Genomic DNA, 18,568 nt, shown 5'->3' with positions numbered 1-18,568 from the left:
TTCTCAATTCAAGTTAACCAAAATGATGTAATTAGCTGCAGGAAAATCATACAAGTGACAGATAGTAGGTTATTTTAACAGGCTTCCTCACAAAGTCTGAACAATACTGGTAGGTAAACAGGCGTGAAATAAGAGCAGTTGGTTTTGCTCATTTTAGATGCAGATTACAGGCTACGGCTCTATCAGAGCGCGAGTGCATCCTCGTGTCGCATATGTTGAGCATTTGATGCGCTGAGGCGTAAAGTGAGCATCTTAAGTTTCATATGTTTAATTACACGTAGTTCACGATGCGTGATTGTTTAATTGCAGCGAGATCTTGAGTTGTTTAAAGCAACAGGAACACATCACATCACATCCATATACATATAAATACACAATACATCGATTTATTTTGAATTTTGTCTACTGAATCTTAACGTTGTTTCAAACCTACTTTTCTTTTTAAGAGAACACAAAAGAAGAATGCACTTGTCGATAAAAAACATTATTTATTATTATTAAAATATAATATTAGAAATATTTTATACTTATGACAATGGATTTATTGATCAGAGAAGTCAGAGCAGAGTAGTCAGAAGTAAAGTCACTGTGAAACAGCACCTGACACTATTGTGTCTTTTATTGGTATCTTAAAGGCATAGTACACCCAAAAATGAAAATTCTGTCATCATTTACTCACCCTTAAGTTGTTTCATGTACAGTATATGTATATATTTTGTTGTTCTGCTGAACACGAAAAAGATGTTTGGAAGAATGTGTGTAACCAAACAGTTCTGGGGCACTATTGACAACTATAGTAGGAAAAGATCTATTATGGTAGTCAATGGTGCCCCAGAACGGTTTTGTTTCTAACATTCTTCCAAATATCTTTTTTGTGTTATACATAAAACCAACTTGAGGGTAAGTAAACGATGACCGAATTTTCATTTCTGGGTGATTTATCCCTTTAATGTGAGGAATTTTCCACATATGTGTGGCCAGAGGTTGCTGTAACAGACGTGCAAGTTGTACACAATTAGTACACAAGCCGGTTGAAATTAAATTGTGCATGTTAATTAAATCACAAGGATCAGACAGATCATTCCTAGACTTTGACTCAGACTGTGCTGCAGTTTCTTACAAAAGCAAAATAGACATTATGTCCATTTCATTAACTCAAAGCCAGTTTTTACTCCCATTTGATGCTAATTCTGGACTCGACGAGTGCATGTACGAACAGGAATATTCTTGTCTGCTTACACTATGTTGGTTAAAAAAGAGCTCGTGAGGAATAATCTCAGCGCTTGATAGCTTGACAGGAACGATATTGACGAGTCTTAATTGAAAGAACACAGCCCTGAGTCAAGCATTACCTATCAAGATGGTGTCAATTAGGTCTGAATGCAGTTGGGCCCCTGAGGGCCTCCAGCGATCTCTGTAAAAGCTGCCGTTTGTTTTAGAACGTGAAGCAGCAGCTCTGAAATCATTCTTTAATCTGTGGCGAAGCATAATAAGCTCTAAATCGTTTTATCAGCAAAACAAACACGGCGCCACTTCCTAACGGAGAGGATTATATCACAAACGCTCAGTCTCAAAAACCGCTCAAGAACAGCATGGTACAAACGCACATGCTCTAGAAAGTTGCTGGAAATGAATGAGCGAGCGAGAGAGAGAGAGAGAGAGAGAGAGAGAGAGAGAGAGAGAGAGAGAGAGACCTTGTTTGTGCATTGCTCTAGATGTGGCCATCTGGTGGGCACATTCAGCAAACATCGCAAAGTAAACATGCGGGAATGCCAAATCCACCTTTATTTAGCCAAACTTATGCAACTCTGTAAATGTGCTGATGAATGTGTATTGCGACAAAAATGGGGCTGGGTGGGCCTGGCTTTACGGCGCTCTGCTGCGCCTGTCCCAGCGTGGGAGGTTGTGTAACTTCCTATACAAAGGGAAGGCTGGGTTGGTCTGCAAGCTCAGAGTCACGGACCAAGGTGCAGAAACTGAAAATGGCCGGGCCGATAAAGGCAGACGCACAAAGCTACCACATAATGCTTCTGAAATGACAAAGCTGCTTTAGCAGATCCAATAGGCCACTCACACTTTAGCTTGCACCATGAAACAATGAAGTTTTTCACGGGGCGGGGGGGGGGGCGCACAGGACTGCAAAAAGCTTTCCACAGTGTCTGTCTGTGCACTCGAGTGTTTGTGAGCATGTGCGCCCGGGCGACACTGTGAGAGCTTTTATGGGCGTCGGGTGGAAAAGGGCAGTCGGGCGAGTTCCCTTCTCTGGTCCTTTGTCACAAGTGGTTTTTAATTAGGTGCATTATAGCGCGTGGGTGCGAACCGTTCCCTCCTTCGGCCGTTTCAAACAGATGGGAGACCAAGCGCGCAAGCAAAGCGGCTATATTTGGCCTCCGCTTCGTGTTGATTCAGTGACGGCCGACCACAGAGGCTATAAATACCCCAAAGAGGAGAGAGAGAAGTGGGTGTGAGGAAGACGAGGGGACTGGATGGGCGGATTGTTTCAAATCTGGGCGTCCTGCCTGCTCGGGCAACAGCAGACTCTGCGTTCGCACTGGAGAGTCCTATTAAACAGTCAACCCTGTTTACAGAAACTAATCTGCACAAAGTTTTTTTTGCAATGAAAACTATTCACAGCAAGTTAGATGGCAAACTGTCACAAAGATGGAAGAGAATGGTTAATATTAAAGACATTAAAAGTACCAATACTTCAGTACCAAGTCAATAGTTAGAGAACCCCCAAAAAGTAATATATAAAATGCAATAATGCCTGCTAGTTACGGTACTACTGACTACAGACTCATTTTATACTTACATTTATGCATTTGACAGACGCTTTTATCCAAAGCGACTTACATTGCAAGTATTTTAATACTTGTGTGGTGTTTGACAGGCAGCTGCTTTAAAACAGCAATTGGTTATTTCTCATGTCATGTGAATACAGATAGGAATAAAACGATTTGTCAAAACGTCAGATTCGAGCATTAGGCCTCGCAAATGAAGTGTAAATTTAGCCAATACACCTGCTGCTATCTATTATTCACTAATATTAATCAAGAAGCAACATGGATAGAAAAAAGAAAACCACTTAGGGATCTTAATTTATTCTTTATCACTGACAGCTTAATTGACTAAATAATAATAACTTTGTTATTATTTAGTTGAGAGATACTTTAATGCCACATGCATTGTTATAATTGTTAATATTTATATAGACCATGAAATTACATTATAGTTGTTATCAGTGACAAAAGGTTTGTTTTTTGTCAACATAAGACTGTGGGGAACTGAATGTAAAAGTAGCAATAATTGAAAATCTCAATCGACCACTATTTTGAATATTATACTGGAATTCTTCAATTGTTATGTTCTTGAATTTTAAATTTTTCAAGTTTGTAAACATCAATCACATTTAAATAAATTCAATTCCAAATCCTCTAGTGGTCATTCAGAAAAAAAAAAAAATCTTGCAGAATGCAGATTTTCTAAAGTCTTACATGTTCTCTTCAGGTCGGCAACCAGATGGAGGAATTTAGGGAAGGAAACTTCAAACTGAAAGCGACCAAAGACTCTTCCCCGAATTATAAAGAAATTTTAGCTTGCACAATGTTTTAATCTTGCATTCAAATTGGTCAACTCTTGGGTGCATACTGATATTCCTCATACATGCTGCATGCTTCTTCCCAATGCGTGTCTGCCTGCATGTTCTGTAGAGTCAGTGTAACTCAGTAAACACACAGCCTGACAGACCCACCTCCAGCATCATTGGTCCAAGGGCATCTTTGTCAATAACACTTTGGCCTGTCGATGACACATCAGCCTTCTGCACTTCATCCTCATTGGCTGCAGCCGCTTTTTCTGCAGAGAGGCACACAGAAAAACAGTGAGGTTAAACGAGAGAGCGAGGCAGTCCATTTGAGAACTTAAACCATCCAGAACAATTATGCTAACATTAACAAACCAACTGTGTGAGTGACTAAGGTGGGCTAAAATAATGAACATTTCAATGACAGGAACCTAGAAACCCCCCATTAGATCCAACAGAGCCAAAGTGTTTCTTTTGAAATCACATTTTCACGCGTAGTCCAGTGTAGCCATTAGAACACTCATTTTTTTTTGAAAGGCTAAACTTGATTCTCTGCTTAGTAAAGCACTTAATTTAATAATAAACACACCTTTTCAACCCCTTTCTCACTATTTCAGACTGCGGCACGCTTGAGATGTGTCGTTATGGTGCGCGCAGAGACCTTAGCAACGGGTGAGGCAGAAACTGTCGGGCTAAATGGGTGCATGTGACGCAGCAGCCGTGCAGCCAGCGGCCCAGACATGAATGGAACGGTCTCTACACATTCACTCACTCACTAAACAAACCATTATATAAAGGATGGAGAACATCATTCTGCTCAACAAAGTGACATTATCTGTAAACAACGTGTCTTCCGAAGACTGCAAAACAAAGCAGTCAAGATCTGTGAGAAGGGAAATGAGCAGAGCTCAGGAAGAGGTTTTTTTTTACATTTTAATCAGCACGAGTTCAAAACGAAGCAACAAATATTACCATGATGTAGAAACAATTTAATATATCACTCATAAAACATCACTTTTAACACGTAACTGTTGCTAATTTGCATATTAGCAACAACAAATGGTTGGAGGGAAAATGTGTAACGTGTTATAAAAATTTAAAAACTCCTAAAGCGGTAGCTTATCCATAAATAAAAAAGCCACTTTTCATTTATTCTTCCTCAGTTTCTGTGCGACAAACATTTGTCTAGCTATTTTTGTTTGTTTTGTGTGTGTGTTTTGGTGCTTAACAGCTGTGGTCCCTATTAACTGTGAGAGTGACATGAGGGGGAGAACATATTTATTTTCTTTTCATTTTGGAGTGAAATTTAACATGGATATGTTCCTGTTCCTGACAGGATTTGTAAGATTTACCAAAACACTGAACAATGCTGTGAAACAGTTTACACTTCAAATAAAGAACTACAGAAGGACATATAAAGAATTAAAGGGATAGTTCACCCAAAAATGAAAATTCTGTCATCTTCTCACCCTCTTGTCCTTTCAAACCTGTGTGACTTTCTTTCTTTTAGCAGAACAAAAGTGATATTTTAAAGAATACTGGTAACCGAAAAATGGCCGTACCCATTCACATCTATTGTATGGACACAAAACCAATGCAAGTCAATGAGTACTGCCGTTGTTTGATAACCAACATTCTTCAAAATATCTTCTTTTGTGTTCTGCAGAAGAAATTAAATCATATAGGTTTGAAACAACAAGAGGATGAGTAAACGATGACAGAATTTGCATTTTGCGGTGAACTATCCCTTTAAAGGGGGCATGCTACGGTGTTTCATGCATTCTGACTTCTTTACACTGTTTAACGTGCTGTCTTCTCATGCTTAACATGGTGAACTTGTCAAAAATGAGTTGGATGTATGACGTAGTATTTCTGGGCTTGATGCACTCCCCCAGCACTCCAACTTGTTTTGGAAAGCTTTTTATAAGTCTGGACCCCTGTTTCATAACAGGGATCCTATTACTTTTATTGGGCAATTCTCCCGGAAAAGCTCGGCAAGGCGAAAGAAATAGCCCGCCCATGCGCCAACCAACGAGCGAGACCCGCTTACCATCAAGATTGGCTGCGCTGTAGGCCTGCAGCTGCAGCTCGTTACTCTTGCTATAGTGAAGTTTAGGTGTGTCTTTTTGTTCACAGCATTTCAGTGATGGAATGTTTTACAAACGGTGGATATAACGCTGGATTTGCAGATCGTTTGAAATCAATAGATGGAGCGGTCCCAGTGCTAAAAGATGAACCGCATGCGGTAAGTGAAACTAAGTCATATGTCTGTTTTGTTGGCAACCGGCATGTACATGCATAATGTAAACAACATGAACTTAAAGTGAATCAATAGTTATGCAGAGATAATGCGATGATGTAGGCTATTGTGTGCTCGTGATTTAGTTCCTCCCACCCCCACGAGTTCCTATTTTTCCGGAAATAATCGTACAGCTGTATCTATCTTTTATAAATGTGATCAAACTAGATACTCTTCGAAGATACAAAGTATGCAATACTACTCTATAGGTACTCAAGATTATTATGAGATTGGTAGAAACTGAGTGTGCTATGGCAGCTTATTACGCGCTCATTTGAATGCTTGATTCTGATTGGCCAGTCGCGACATTCCTAGGGTTGTTATTTTCAAATAACAAAGATGATTTTCAAATAACAACCGCTCAAAACGAATAAAACCCTGTAACCCGGAAGCTGCAAATAATTTTGAGAGGGGCAGTTTAATATAACACAAAAATTAATTATAAATATGTCTTTTAATAACACATATGGTATTACATTTACAAATGATTAAACCAATTTGCCTGTTCGTGATGTTTGAACGTCGTTTCTTACTTTAAAACCAAAACTAAACAGCTTTTCCTCACGGAAGGTCTGCATTCGGTAAAAATGACCTAATAAAATATTTCAAATTCACATGTTATGTTCAGTTTTTCTCTCATGTGGCAAGTAGCCGTGTAATAAGTGGGACAATGTACAAGCAGTGGCAATAATAAACTGCATGGCTTGTTTGTGTGTTTTTTGTCTACAGCTCTATATGTTTACTTTGCAGTGTGATAAAGACAAACGCTTCCTGCCGCCAGTGGCACATCCTCAATCCCACAATTCCCTAGGCTAATCTAACTTCCTGTCTTTACCCATCCATTAGGGCAGCAGTCTGTGGTAGCATTGGGGTTTATGGGGAACACAATAGAGAGGCACACAGCGCCAGCACGATGAGTAGCCATATGGCAAAGAGAAAAGCCCATCCATCAGGCTCTCCTCAGTCCATTCTGGGATGCTCTGAACAGGCCTCTTCCTGTACGCTTTTGTGTGTGTGTGTGTGTCACAGATACACATGCGTGCACTGATGATGGGTGGATGCAAGCGTGTTGTGTGTCAGCAGGTCTTTGCTGTACCCAGCAGGGGCTGGTAAACCAGCACAGCTGCACAAAAGGAATGGTGATCATTTATTCTGTCTCTTACTTCTAACTCGGCTCCAAAGTGGTTTCCTTATCCCCATCAAAAAAAGGAGAGAGAAAAGCAAATGAGTTTCATCTTCCGCTGAATCACAGCTTGGATCTTTTGTGATCTACCCAATCAGTCAGAAATCAAAGCCACACCCACAACTCTGCTCTTGACCAATCATAATCTGGTTGTGGACGCAAGGTCATGACTCTTCAAGTAAGGATTCAGCATCATGTGATCTTTGGGGTGTGTAAGCATGACATTTTTCAGCAATCATTCACTACCGGGCAAAGTAATCTGGTGTAATCAGTACAGAAGAGCCGGTTTGAATTCACTAAAACTCAACACCAATTTGATGGAAACTGTCCATTGCTACAATTAGTAACATCGCTTTTATATCTAGGGCCCAAAATATAGAGACCTGGGGTGGGCTTAAACACCATAGTAACGCTCTAGAAACCATCCGGAACACCCTACACAAACCACAGTGCAATCCACTTAAACCGCTTGAGCAACCAATTAGCAACGCATTGGCAACCACCCAGAGCATCACAGAGAAGCACCACTCACATTTTCTTAGCGTAATATAAAAATCTCATTTTAAAAATGTTATTTCAATGGAGTGCCAGCTGTTACCGATGCTTGGCAATGAACAAGGGTTAATTATACTGTTAAAATAAATTGTGTGAGCATAATACTCACTGAACTTTCCACTCGGTGTGTTAAATAAGCAGTGAAGGAATTCCTTTTGTAAAGGTTGTGGAGCTTGAACTCATTCCAGAGCATATCAAGGATATTTTAGCCTGCACATACTAAAGTCTGCCTTTCAATAAAAATGTCTTTTTAAATCATTCATCATACTCAATTATAAGAACTCAAATGTCTTTAAAGAGTCATTTGTTGCTACAGGTCTGAATACAACGAAAGGCAGAATTATAAACCGGTATTTTCAGCAAAGAGGAGTTTCTGTTTTAAAGTGCCTCCTGTGAGCCTGAAAAACGTTTCTTTTAAAAGGCGAACTGACAGCCTTACTCGACACTTGAGGCCTTGTTTACAAGCAAAACAGGCCCACTTTCCTTTTCTTCTGAGGCTGTACAAACACGGTTAGAGGAGGGTGCGATGCTGCGGCCGTGCGGAACTGAGAGCAGCAGAAATGGGGTGAGGGAGGGGTTGAGGAGGACATGGCAGACGGCGACCGTCGCTCTGTTAGTTTACATCACATTGTTCAGCATTACATAACTCAGAACTCAGTACATCACAAACAATCTCCATCACAGGAAAGTCAGAGTCAATGGAGACAACACAAGCGTGGTGAGCTAACACCCACACTCATCCTGTATAAACGACACAGACTTATTCATTCAATTATACAGTGTACCCACCTAAAAATAAAAAAGTCCTAGTCCTTCAATAACAAAAATGACTACTAGAAAAGCTATTTCACATCACAAAATGTGCTAGTATTTGCACTAAGCAGTCTCGCAGTATTCATGTATTTACAGTATGTTCTGATTACTAAATCAAAAAATTAGAAAACCAACTATTACGATTAAATTTAATTACATCTGCCTGGAAAAATGCAACAAAGTGATCATATGAAAGTGAACAAAGCAATTATGTTACATAACGCTTATTTAAACGTACTTCAATGAAACAACAACACAAGTACTTTCATATGAATTAAATTGATTAATCTACACTGGGTTCTTTGTTTCATTAGCTCATAGGAAAATGTACAAAAAGTAATTTCTCTCATTATGGATGGAAAGTTTGAGCTAAAAGGAAATTATTATTAAGTGTATTAATTGATAGATTGATTACCATTTGTATTACCATAGCAAACTATGGATAGTGTGCCGAGACCATAGTAAAATTGTGGTTACTGTGGTCAAATAAAAACAATTTTCGCAAGGGTTCTGGTATAATGTTTAATTGCAAAAGAAAAATGCTGTTGATAATATTTAATTGTCAGGACAAATTAGTCACCTGTGTGTTTCGGTTGTACAATTACTAGCTATGATTAATAAACCAGTTTCAGGAATAATTACGGAATGCGAGTTTAATACAAGAATTCACCCCATTTGCTTACCTTGCTCTTTAATTTGTCGAATCTGTTTCACGGTTTCCTTGAGGATTGCACATTTGTCAGGCTTGACGTTGAAGTTGTCGATGTCATTGAAGTTTGCGAAGATCAGCTCCGCCAGCTCCTCTATGTATTTATTCTCATGTTCTCGATTGCGTTTCTCGGTGCTGCGTTTGGGACTGTGGAGAGAAATGATTATGAGAAGATTCAACATGTGGCTGCCGTAAAACCAAAAAACCAACTATGTACCATAAAGTTGCACTTGAAATGATCTATTGACAGAAATGCAATATGATATCCATAACTATGTCTTCAGAGATGTATAAAGACCTTACATAATGAAGCGTTATGTTTTTATTACCTAAAAATGAGTTATTTCTATCTACATACACCGCAGGTCCCCTTACATGGAATGCGCCATGTTGTTTCTACAGTAGCCCCAAACGGACAAACTGCTCTACAGAGCGCGCTTCGTAAATACGTTATCTCCTTTGGCAAAAAAGCGAAAACGTGACTCCATCTTAGTTCTGTGTCAGCCACCGTAGTGCTTTTATTATATATACTGTACATATACATATATATATATAAATACATATATACAGTATGTATTGGGATACGTTTTTTCCCATTGTGTATAACCTTTAAAATGTCTTCCAGCTTAAACTACAGAACCATCAGCAGGTTGCATTTTCAGTTTGCCGCTGTGCATCCTCAGCAGTTTATGCTGATGCATGCACGGAAAGTTTCATTAATAAAGAGGTCATGCATTGCTCTGTCCTATGAATGAATTATATAGACTGATGTTTCCTGACTCAGTGGAACATGGCTTTATATAGAAACACACAGGCTGAGCTCCACCAATGTGAATATACTGGAGTGTTTTTGTGTCTACTGTGTGAAATTGTTGAATTAGTAATCTTGAATCGATCCCTAAACTATAAACAACTTAACAGGAATATCTTAAATATAATCTGCTCAATTACACCTACAGTAACAATAAAAACAACAATATAATCATTGAAATATGCTGGTGGACTTGACGGTCGTTTTTTTTTTTGAATGATTGTTTGCATTACGTATCTAGATGACGTACCTTGGGCCCAGAAGGTCCGATGGGCATTCCTTGCGCTTCTGAGCCTCTGACCTGGCAGGATCAGACGAGTTTTCCCCGACAGCACTCATCCTCAATACATATCACCTATTGGAGACAGAATTCAACATTTAGAAAATGCTCAAAGGACAAATCAACTGTAGTTAGAGTTGATAAATGAACATTCTAGGCTTATGCTTAACGTTTAAAAGGGCGGAAATGTCATTATATTAAATAACCTCCTGAACAGGTTAAATGACAATGTTTGGAGCCAACTTTTCCTTTGAGTTTTGAGAATGATTGCGGAATTTCACTTGGAAGTGTGGATCCATTATTCCGACTTTCCTAAGATTAGTTTTAAATTGTGCTGCTATTAGATATGGCTCCGTTTAAGAGTTAAAACAGCTTGCAGCTCGGCATCCTAAAGGTCATATAAATTTAAGAAAACAGCCAAACAGCTCTTCGGGGAGAGATGCTTGTAAAATCAATTAGTCATTTAGGTACTTACGGTTAAAAATCTCTATAAAACACTCTAAATTTTTATAATTTACTGGTTTGGCTGTGAGTGCCTGAAAACGCTTGCTTTGGCAGCTCTCTAAACACTCCAGAAATCCCCAAAATACATTTTCTTATCAATTCATACCATCTTAAACAGCTCTTTACAACTGCCTGGAATATTTAATTACTAATTAGAGATAATTAAAAGCGAGAAGGCTTAGGGGTTGCGTTCTGAGGTCATACATTGAGGATGTGGGTTGGTGCTGGGAGGTGTAAGGAGGTCTGTAAAATGAAAACGGGAGAAAATGGAACGGAAAGGAGATTCAATTATATTGTGCGACAATGAGGGTCCCCTGAGATGGAGTGTGAGAATAAGACAGGGCACGGGAATGAAAGAAAAAAGGGAAGTAATACAAAAGTAAGTGAGATAGAGAGCGAGGGCGAGAAATAAAGAGAGAGAGAGAGAGAGAGAGAGAGAGAGAGAGAGAGAGAGAGAGACAAGGGGAACACAACGTCCCTCTCTCACACCACCACTATACTGTACAGCACAAAAAAACTGATGAGCATGCAAGTTTTTATTTAACAAGCCCTAACAAATGTGGACACAACAAGCACAGCTGTTCATCTCTCCTACATGTAGTACAAAACGGAATCTCGCTTTCGATTCAGATTTGTGTCTTACAGAAACTGGTTTGGCTCGAACGCTGGGAATTCCCATGAGAGACAAAAGTAGTACATTTCATCATCTCATACCGTCCTCGATATGATGAGAGCAAGAAAGAGGGAAATGTGTCCCATCACCAGGGGAAAATGAACCAATATCAACTATTGAAAGAGAACTGACTTTTTAATAATAGCACGGTGCATTAAAGTTGCCCACATGATCGGAACGGAGTCAAAAACGGCATGTGCTGGGAACAGGTTCGGAACGGTGCGCTTTAAGTCTCCTGTGTGCCCCAGTCCTGTAATAAACTGAGGAGAAATGTTCAAGATAGGTTTTCCTCACTGTGACTTATTTGTTGATTTAAACAATCAAAGCAAAATGGTCACACAGTTTGGGTTCTGGGATTCTTAAAGGAACAGTTCAACCAAAAATAAACATTGGCATCATTTACTCACCCTCAAGTTGTTCCAAATCTGTATCAATTTCTTTGTTCTGCTGAACACAAAGAAAGATATTTGAAAGAATGCTTGTAACCACAGTTATTGGCCACCATCGACTACAATAGCAGGGGAAATTGCTATATACATTTCTTTGTTCGGTTGAACACAAAAGAATATATTTTGAAGAATGTATGAAAGGAAACAGTTCTGGGGCACTTTTAACTACCAATGTTATATTTTCTACTATGCTAGTCAATGGTGCCCCAGAACTGTTTGGTTACAAACATCCTTCCAAATATCTTTCTCTGTGTTCATCAGAACAAATTTATACAGATTTGGAACACTTTGAAGGTAAGTAAATGGTGACACAATTTACATTTCTGGGTGAACTATCCCTTAAAGATGAAAGTAGAAGAGCTTTAAATTTAAAAATAAACCTTTACCAAAGTCCGCAGCCTTTGAACTAAGTTTGTATTCTTTGGAGAAAATCACTTTAAGCGTTCCAATACAAACATTATGCGAATAGCACGTGTGGGCTAATTGTTACAATTTGAAAATGGCCTATCTATTCTGGAATAGATCTGGAATAACCATAATGGTCTTCAACGTTTTCAAAAGCATTTTCGCATCATTTACTAGATTTCCACTTTTAAAGCCAAACGCGAGACAAGAGGGGAAAAATAAATCGACGTTATGTCAACAGCACTTGCACTTTGAAGAGTGTTGATGGGACCAGTTGTGAGCAAAAATTCAGAGCTAATTTAAAACAGCGGAGGTTAATGAAACCAGCAACAAGGGTTTCATCCGCAGCGTTTGGGGAGTAGGAGGAGAGACACCCGGGCCAGCACGCAGGGCCGCATTTAAGCCAGGCTGACGCGCACACACACTGCATTACGTAAGGCTCTGCAGCGTCGCTGCAGACCTGCTGGGGGAGTCAGAGCAGGAATGAATGGAGAATTGCTATTCAATCCCTGCTGGATTGCAGTGCCCTACTTAAACCTAATGAGCTGAGGCCAATCACAGCAATGTCTCTGGTGGAAGTGACCAACGCTGCTCTACAGTGGATGCTAACTGGACAAACAGGCGAGAAAGTTTCTTGTCAACTGTTCATGTTCTAGTATGAGAGACGGTGATCAGTAGGACATCTGAATCATAACAATATGCAACAGCGCCTGGCAATCACAGGGCCCATTCTGACCATCTTAGCAGCGACCGGCTTCTCGTGACACAGCCTAGACGATTTTCCGTGTCCCCTTGGATAGAGGACAACACCGGATTCATGAACGTAATTAGACAAGGTCATCGCTTGCCTGACTGTTTACCTCAAAGCAATCCAATAACTACTAGGTTGTTGCATCAAAAATGCATAGCTGTGCAAATTAGGATTGATGGTTGCGATATTTGCTTCACTCAAAACTTTGCACATATATTAAGTACACATGCATCTAGCCGTTACATGCACATCTCCATACCAGGACAACAGAGGTGCTATTTATAGCTAGCTCTCTCTATCCCATGTCACAATTTAATGAATTGTTAACGGATTCTCTACAAGTGACTTGGTGCAGGAAGGTACATGTTTCTTTCTAGAACCACCGGCGTAGCTGCAATGAGAGGTTAGACAGTTAGACATGCTGACTTGTGATTACAGAAGCTGAAGGGGTTACAGGCGGCTTTGAAAAACTTTGAAATCAGCCTTCCCCAATGGCCAACACAATCCGATTGGCTGGAGAGGATTTAACACAGATGGAGTGGTCCAAAGTGTGAAAGATTAAGAATACCAAATATATGATACAATAGACAGAACATAAAGCAGCTTTCTGATAGATGTACCAGGGGACGTCAGTAAATCAACTTCTTCACATAGTGGTTCTGAAACAAGTTTTGCTTAAAGTCCTAGATTTTACAAATGTAAACAAAACTGTCTTGTCCAACACTGCAATGTGTTCATTTCACTATGAACTGCAAAGGCCCAACAATATGCAAAACTGCAAAAGGGTTCAGTCATCACTTACACTTCCTCCAAGTTTCAAAGCAGTTTGACTTTCTGCCTTAGAACGCAAGTCATATTATTCTGTGAGATGAATATATGAGAAAAAAAAGGTAAATTGAGTGATTTTATTTCGTTATATTTATTATTTCAACCTCTTGTCAGTCACAGAGTTCTTCAATTTAAGAGTTATTTAGGTGAGAGAAGATCCTGTATTTTAATGCAGCTTGGAGAACTGCATTTAGGGAAATTTGAGGTAATTGTAATGTTCAATAAATTCACTTACGAAAATAATATTTGAAAAAAAAAAGTGCATTCAAGAAAGCAATTGGGATTTGTGCTTTATATACAGTGTCAATTATAGTTTGTGGATAGAAAATCAGTATCTGCAAAAATCTGTATCGGCAGGTCACAATTTTATTTAATAAAACGCAATTGGCGAAGAAAATGTAAATGTCTAACTAAAATGTATGTCTTTATTCTATCTATGCATGATTTTTACTTGCAATTATTCTTTGCATTTATCATGTTTGCATCCCTGGGATAAACACAAACCCACAGCCCAGTTCCTTATCACACACCCCATCCAAATATATAAAATCTATGAAATATAGAACCAAATATATAAATATCTTTTTATTCTACGCAGTCAAAAGTATTTTTTTCTGCTGCTGATAAATGTTGCTCTACATATTTTCAGATATCCTAATGAGTTTATATTAGGAGGTGCTGCCACACTGTTTAAGAGCCATCTGACCGGAGCTTTAAGACAAATGCCAACCGCCGTGAGCAGAGACGGCAGAGGGTATTGAAACCACAGGCTTGAGGCGACTGATAAGATCTCTAATGTGTGGGCGTTCTTGAAAAGGAAACGGCGCTTTGTTCCCTTTCTCCCCCCACCCTGAAGTTAGAAGCAATTACATTTTCTTAATGGATTGTTGACAAAAATCAACATGTTAATGTTAATGTTAATGAAAATAATATAAAACTGATTTAAAATACAGTGGTCTTGATACTGTTGCCAGGCTGCGTTCGACAGGTTTACAGTTAACAGATGTCCTGCAGGCTGTGTGCATCACCCACATACGCTTAAGAGTGACTCAGAGATGCTTCTTGTCCCCTAAGGCTTGGGAGGGGGATAGTCAAAGCCTTCTGATATTCAGATACACCCCGGCAAATGTGTATCAAGACTAGTGAAATGGTGACCAAGGATTGAAACTCCTGGTGAGAGAGGTCTGTTATGAACTTGGGCACACATAGAGAGAAATATGTGGAACCTGGATTGAAAAACGCTACATAATTATCATGCAATCACACAGTTAACTGTTGCAGAATCGCAATTGAGGACTAGATTAGAAAGCTTGGAATTACGTAAAATCTAATTACTGTATGCCTAATGTGTTTACTGTATGTGTGTGTGTCTGCCCCTTTAACTTTCTGACCTCATTTCCTTGCCTATATTAATTTCCTGTGTTGACTCCACCTCTTCCCTTTGGTGTTCCCAAAAGGGAGAGCTATTTATAGAAATTGACCACATCTCCTAAAAACTGTTTTTATTTGTGTTCATCAGTTAATAAATGACTTGTCCACAGTCGTCCAGAGTGTTATCATCATATAAAAACACAATGCAGACTGCGCTGATTATTGGTACTAGCAAAACACACCACGATGCTAGTGAGTTCTGGGTTGTTGCCAGGGTGTTGCCATGCAGTTGTGAAGGCACAATTTTATCTTATTTGATTTTAAAACAGCAGTTTAGGTTTCTAAACAGGCTGTATTTCTCAAAAGTCAAACAGTCTTTTCCTCCAAAATAATACTTGACACCTTAGTTTATCATCAGTTTAATCTTACCATTGCAAATCGGGTTCAGGTAAAAAGACTTTTTTGAACTAGGGCTGTCACACGATTAATTGTGATTAATCACATCTAGAATAAAAGTTTATGTTTACATAATATATGTCTGTGTACTGTGCATATTAACTTTGTATTTATTAACACATACATGCATATATTTAAGAAAAATTTTAAATCAATAAAGGTTTATATATCATTTCAATTATTGGTTAATATAAATAAATACATCTAAATATTTCCTGAATATATATACATTTATGTGCATGTTTTTGTGTTTATAAATACAAAATTAACATCATGCACAGTACACAGACATATATTATGTAAACACAAACTTTTATTCTGGATGCAATTATTTGCGATTAATTGTTTGACAACCCTATTTTAAACACTAATATTTCAAAGTACTTTCTTAAAATTTGTTTGAAAATGTATAAAAATTTGCCTAACAAACAAGCAAAACTGTACCAAACAGGACATATACTGTAATGTATATCTTCCTGTCCTTCCAAAACCTCAAAAATTTGCAGTTTTTCAGAAAATGGAATAAACACTGTAAATATTTAGTTTTTAATTCTTTTCATTGGTTAAATATTTGCGAAACCCAGTGACAAATATAAAAGGTGACTATAATAATGATGTATGACACAGCATAAAACTAACCCTAACCAAAAATATGGAGATGCGAGGTTTCAGAAAGACAGCAGCGATATGTCTGAAAATAAACAAAAGTAAAAATAATATAAAATAGGGGTGTAACGATACACTCAGCTCACGATTCGGTACATATCTCGATGCTGGGTTCACGATACGACACACATCTCGATATTTTGAACAAAATTAAAAAATTAAACTGAAATTCAAATAACATTTATTTTCAATATATTATCAATTTCAGCAACTTATTTTGTTGCACATACAACTTAATAAAGAATTTTAACATTTTAAGGCTTAACTAAAATTAGAATTAAGATCAGTGTCAATTTTGACAACAGATTTAACTGTTTCGACATAATTTACTTTACCTTGGAATTAAATTAAACCAGGTCATTACCTTTATTTTTCAGAAAAGTTGAGTAACTACTGGATATGCATTGTTGTAATACAGAGAATATTAGACCATGAACGACATGTAGCAGTTCATTCAGTCTCATTTTGACTCAATTGACTCGTTCGTTTTGTGAAGGTCGTGTTCATTCAGTACATTCAACCAATGAAACGCTCTGACAGAGCTCACACTCAAACGCTATTGGCGTCAGAATCGTGTCTCTTTGAAGCTGCGCTGTCTTTGCTTGAGACAGTAATGAACTAGAAAAATCTTTCAAAAATACATATTACATAAACTGTATTACATTTCTTCAATCATGCAAATGACATATTTGTTTTTTAGCATGTCATTCGATCTTTTAATATACAGTACGACTCACTTCATCGCTTCACTGATCGGAACAGCGCTGGTTTCGTTTGGCTTTATGTTGCAGATCATGTTATGCAGCAGCTCACGTTAGCGGATAAATGAACATTGGCATTTAAAAACGTTTGTGCTGCCTTTGTAATGACTTTCGGGGTGACTCGCCTGCAGTCACGCGTCAAGTTTGCTGTGTTTTAACGGCGATTGTGAAGGAAAATATGACACTTTGTAAACCACTTGGAGACACAGATTGTGTCTTGTGCTTCTCTCTCTACCGCATATGTGAGATAAGCACACGTGACGCGCTGGAGCAGAATTAAACATATCGTAAAATATCCCCATCTCTCTCTACGATGCGCATCGTAACATTTTTGCATCAAGAAATATCGTAATACGAAGTATCGTTACACCCCTAATATAAAAGCATCCACTACTATGCAAAACCACAAACCTGGCTTAGCTTATTTAATATTATGGAATGACTCAAAGGTGGGTCACAATCAGCTGCTTTAACTTAGTTAAGTCTTCTTAATTACAGCCATACAGTCAGCTCAACGCGAATGTAGCATGACCAGCTTCTGGAAGCCCCTGTGCTTAAAGCAGGTCACAGCTGGCAGAGTGAACCCGGCGTAGCCTGTGACAGGGCCGGAGAGGCACTGATATGGAGCATTAATTATTTACAGCAATGGGGAGGGAGAGGAACAGTCGGCCTTGGCAGACTCAGAACAGCCTGCTGCCGCTCCACGCTCGACGTGAGCCCATGTCAGAGCTCCACTAATCAGCACAGATAAATAATGAGAATCACTGACACATTTCTCAATCATTGCCTTCCATTAGCTGCTCCACAGCTTGTTGAAAATGCAGACAATGAGTGACAGAGGGGTCGACCAATCAGGTGCCTAGAATCTGGTGAGGGTGGGTTCTGGTGCCTGAATCCAACCCCATCTCTGTACAGCACCTTAGTGAAGGGTAGCTAGCCTACTTAATGTGAAGCAAACATAAAAAACTTAAAAACGTCTTTGTAAATTTGGGCCTCCTTTTTAATTTGCGTCAAAAAGCCTGCATCAAATATAAAGAAATGTGCATGGTACATAGTCTAAATGCAGTGTGTAGTACATCATTTGGGATGCAGCTCTGCCCTTTATTCTGTCTATCGTTTTGTGCTGTAAACAGACGTGCCAGCCCGTTACAGCCTGCAACACTCCATAAAGGTAGGAGCGAGAGAGAGAGAGAGAAAGAAAGAAAGAAAGAAAGAAAGAGAGAGAGTATAACAGTCAGCACAGAGAACTTCAGCATCCCGGGTGCTGACAGCTTCTTGTACTCTCCTCCAGAGAAACCATTTAAAGTCCACAGGGATGACTCCCCACCGCTACCATTAACACAACAGAGAAGAGACTCTCTAGCTGGGACAGGCAGAGAGTTATGGGGAGTTTTGTTTGTTTGTGATTCAACAGAACTAAAAATACCATGTTTGATCACTGACACCAAACGAACATCTAAAGATCATGTTT

The 18,568-nt window shown here is 38.9% G+C and overlaps 1 protein-coding gene across 4 annotated transcripts in view; it reads right to left on the bottom strand.

The window, feature by feature from the left end:
* Nucleotides 1-18,568, bottom strand: part of ncoa2 (nuclear receptor coactivator 2) — a 77,596-nt gene that overhangs the window by 31,108 nt on the left and 27,920 nt on the right. For all 4 annotated transcript variants that reach the window (XM_057322325.1, XM_057322324.1, XM_057322326.1 and 1 more), the window contains exons 3-5: nt 10,204-10,308; nt 9,117-9,289; nt 3,752-3,855 (exon numbers count right to left, since the gene is read on the bottom strand). In XM_057322325.1, coding sequence (XP_057178308.1) covers nt 3,752-3,855; nt 9,117-9,289; nt 10,204-10,292 — 366 coding nt within the window. In that variant the 5' untranslated portion in view covers nt 10,293-10,308. The remainder of the gene's footprint in view (nt 1-3,751; nt 3,856-9,116; nt 9,290-10,203; nt 10,309-18,568) is intronic.

The sequence above is a fragment of the Triplophysa rosa genome, linkage group LG23 (assembly GCF_024868665.1).
Source record: "Triplophysa rosa linkage group LG23, Trosa_1v2, whole genome shotgun sequence".
In the NCBI taxonomy this organism is placed as follows: Eukaryota; Metazoa; Chordata; class Actinopteri; order Cypriniformes; family Nemacheilidae; genus Triplophysa; species Triplophysa rosa.
The sequence above is the reverse complement of the archived record's forward strand: the minus strand, read 5'-3'. Positions and strand labels throughout refer to the sequence as shown.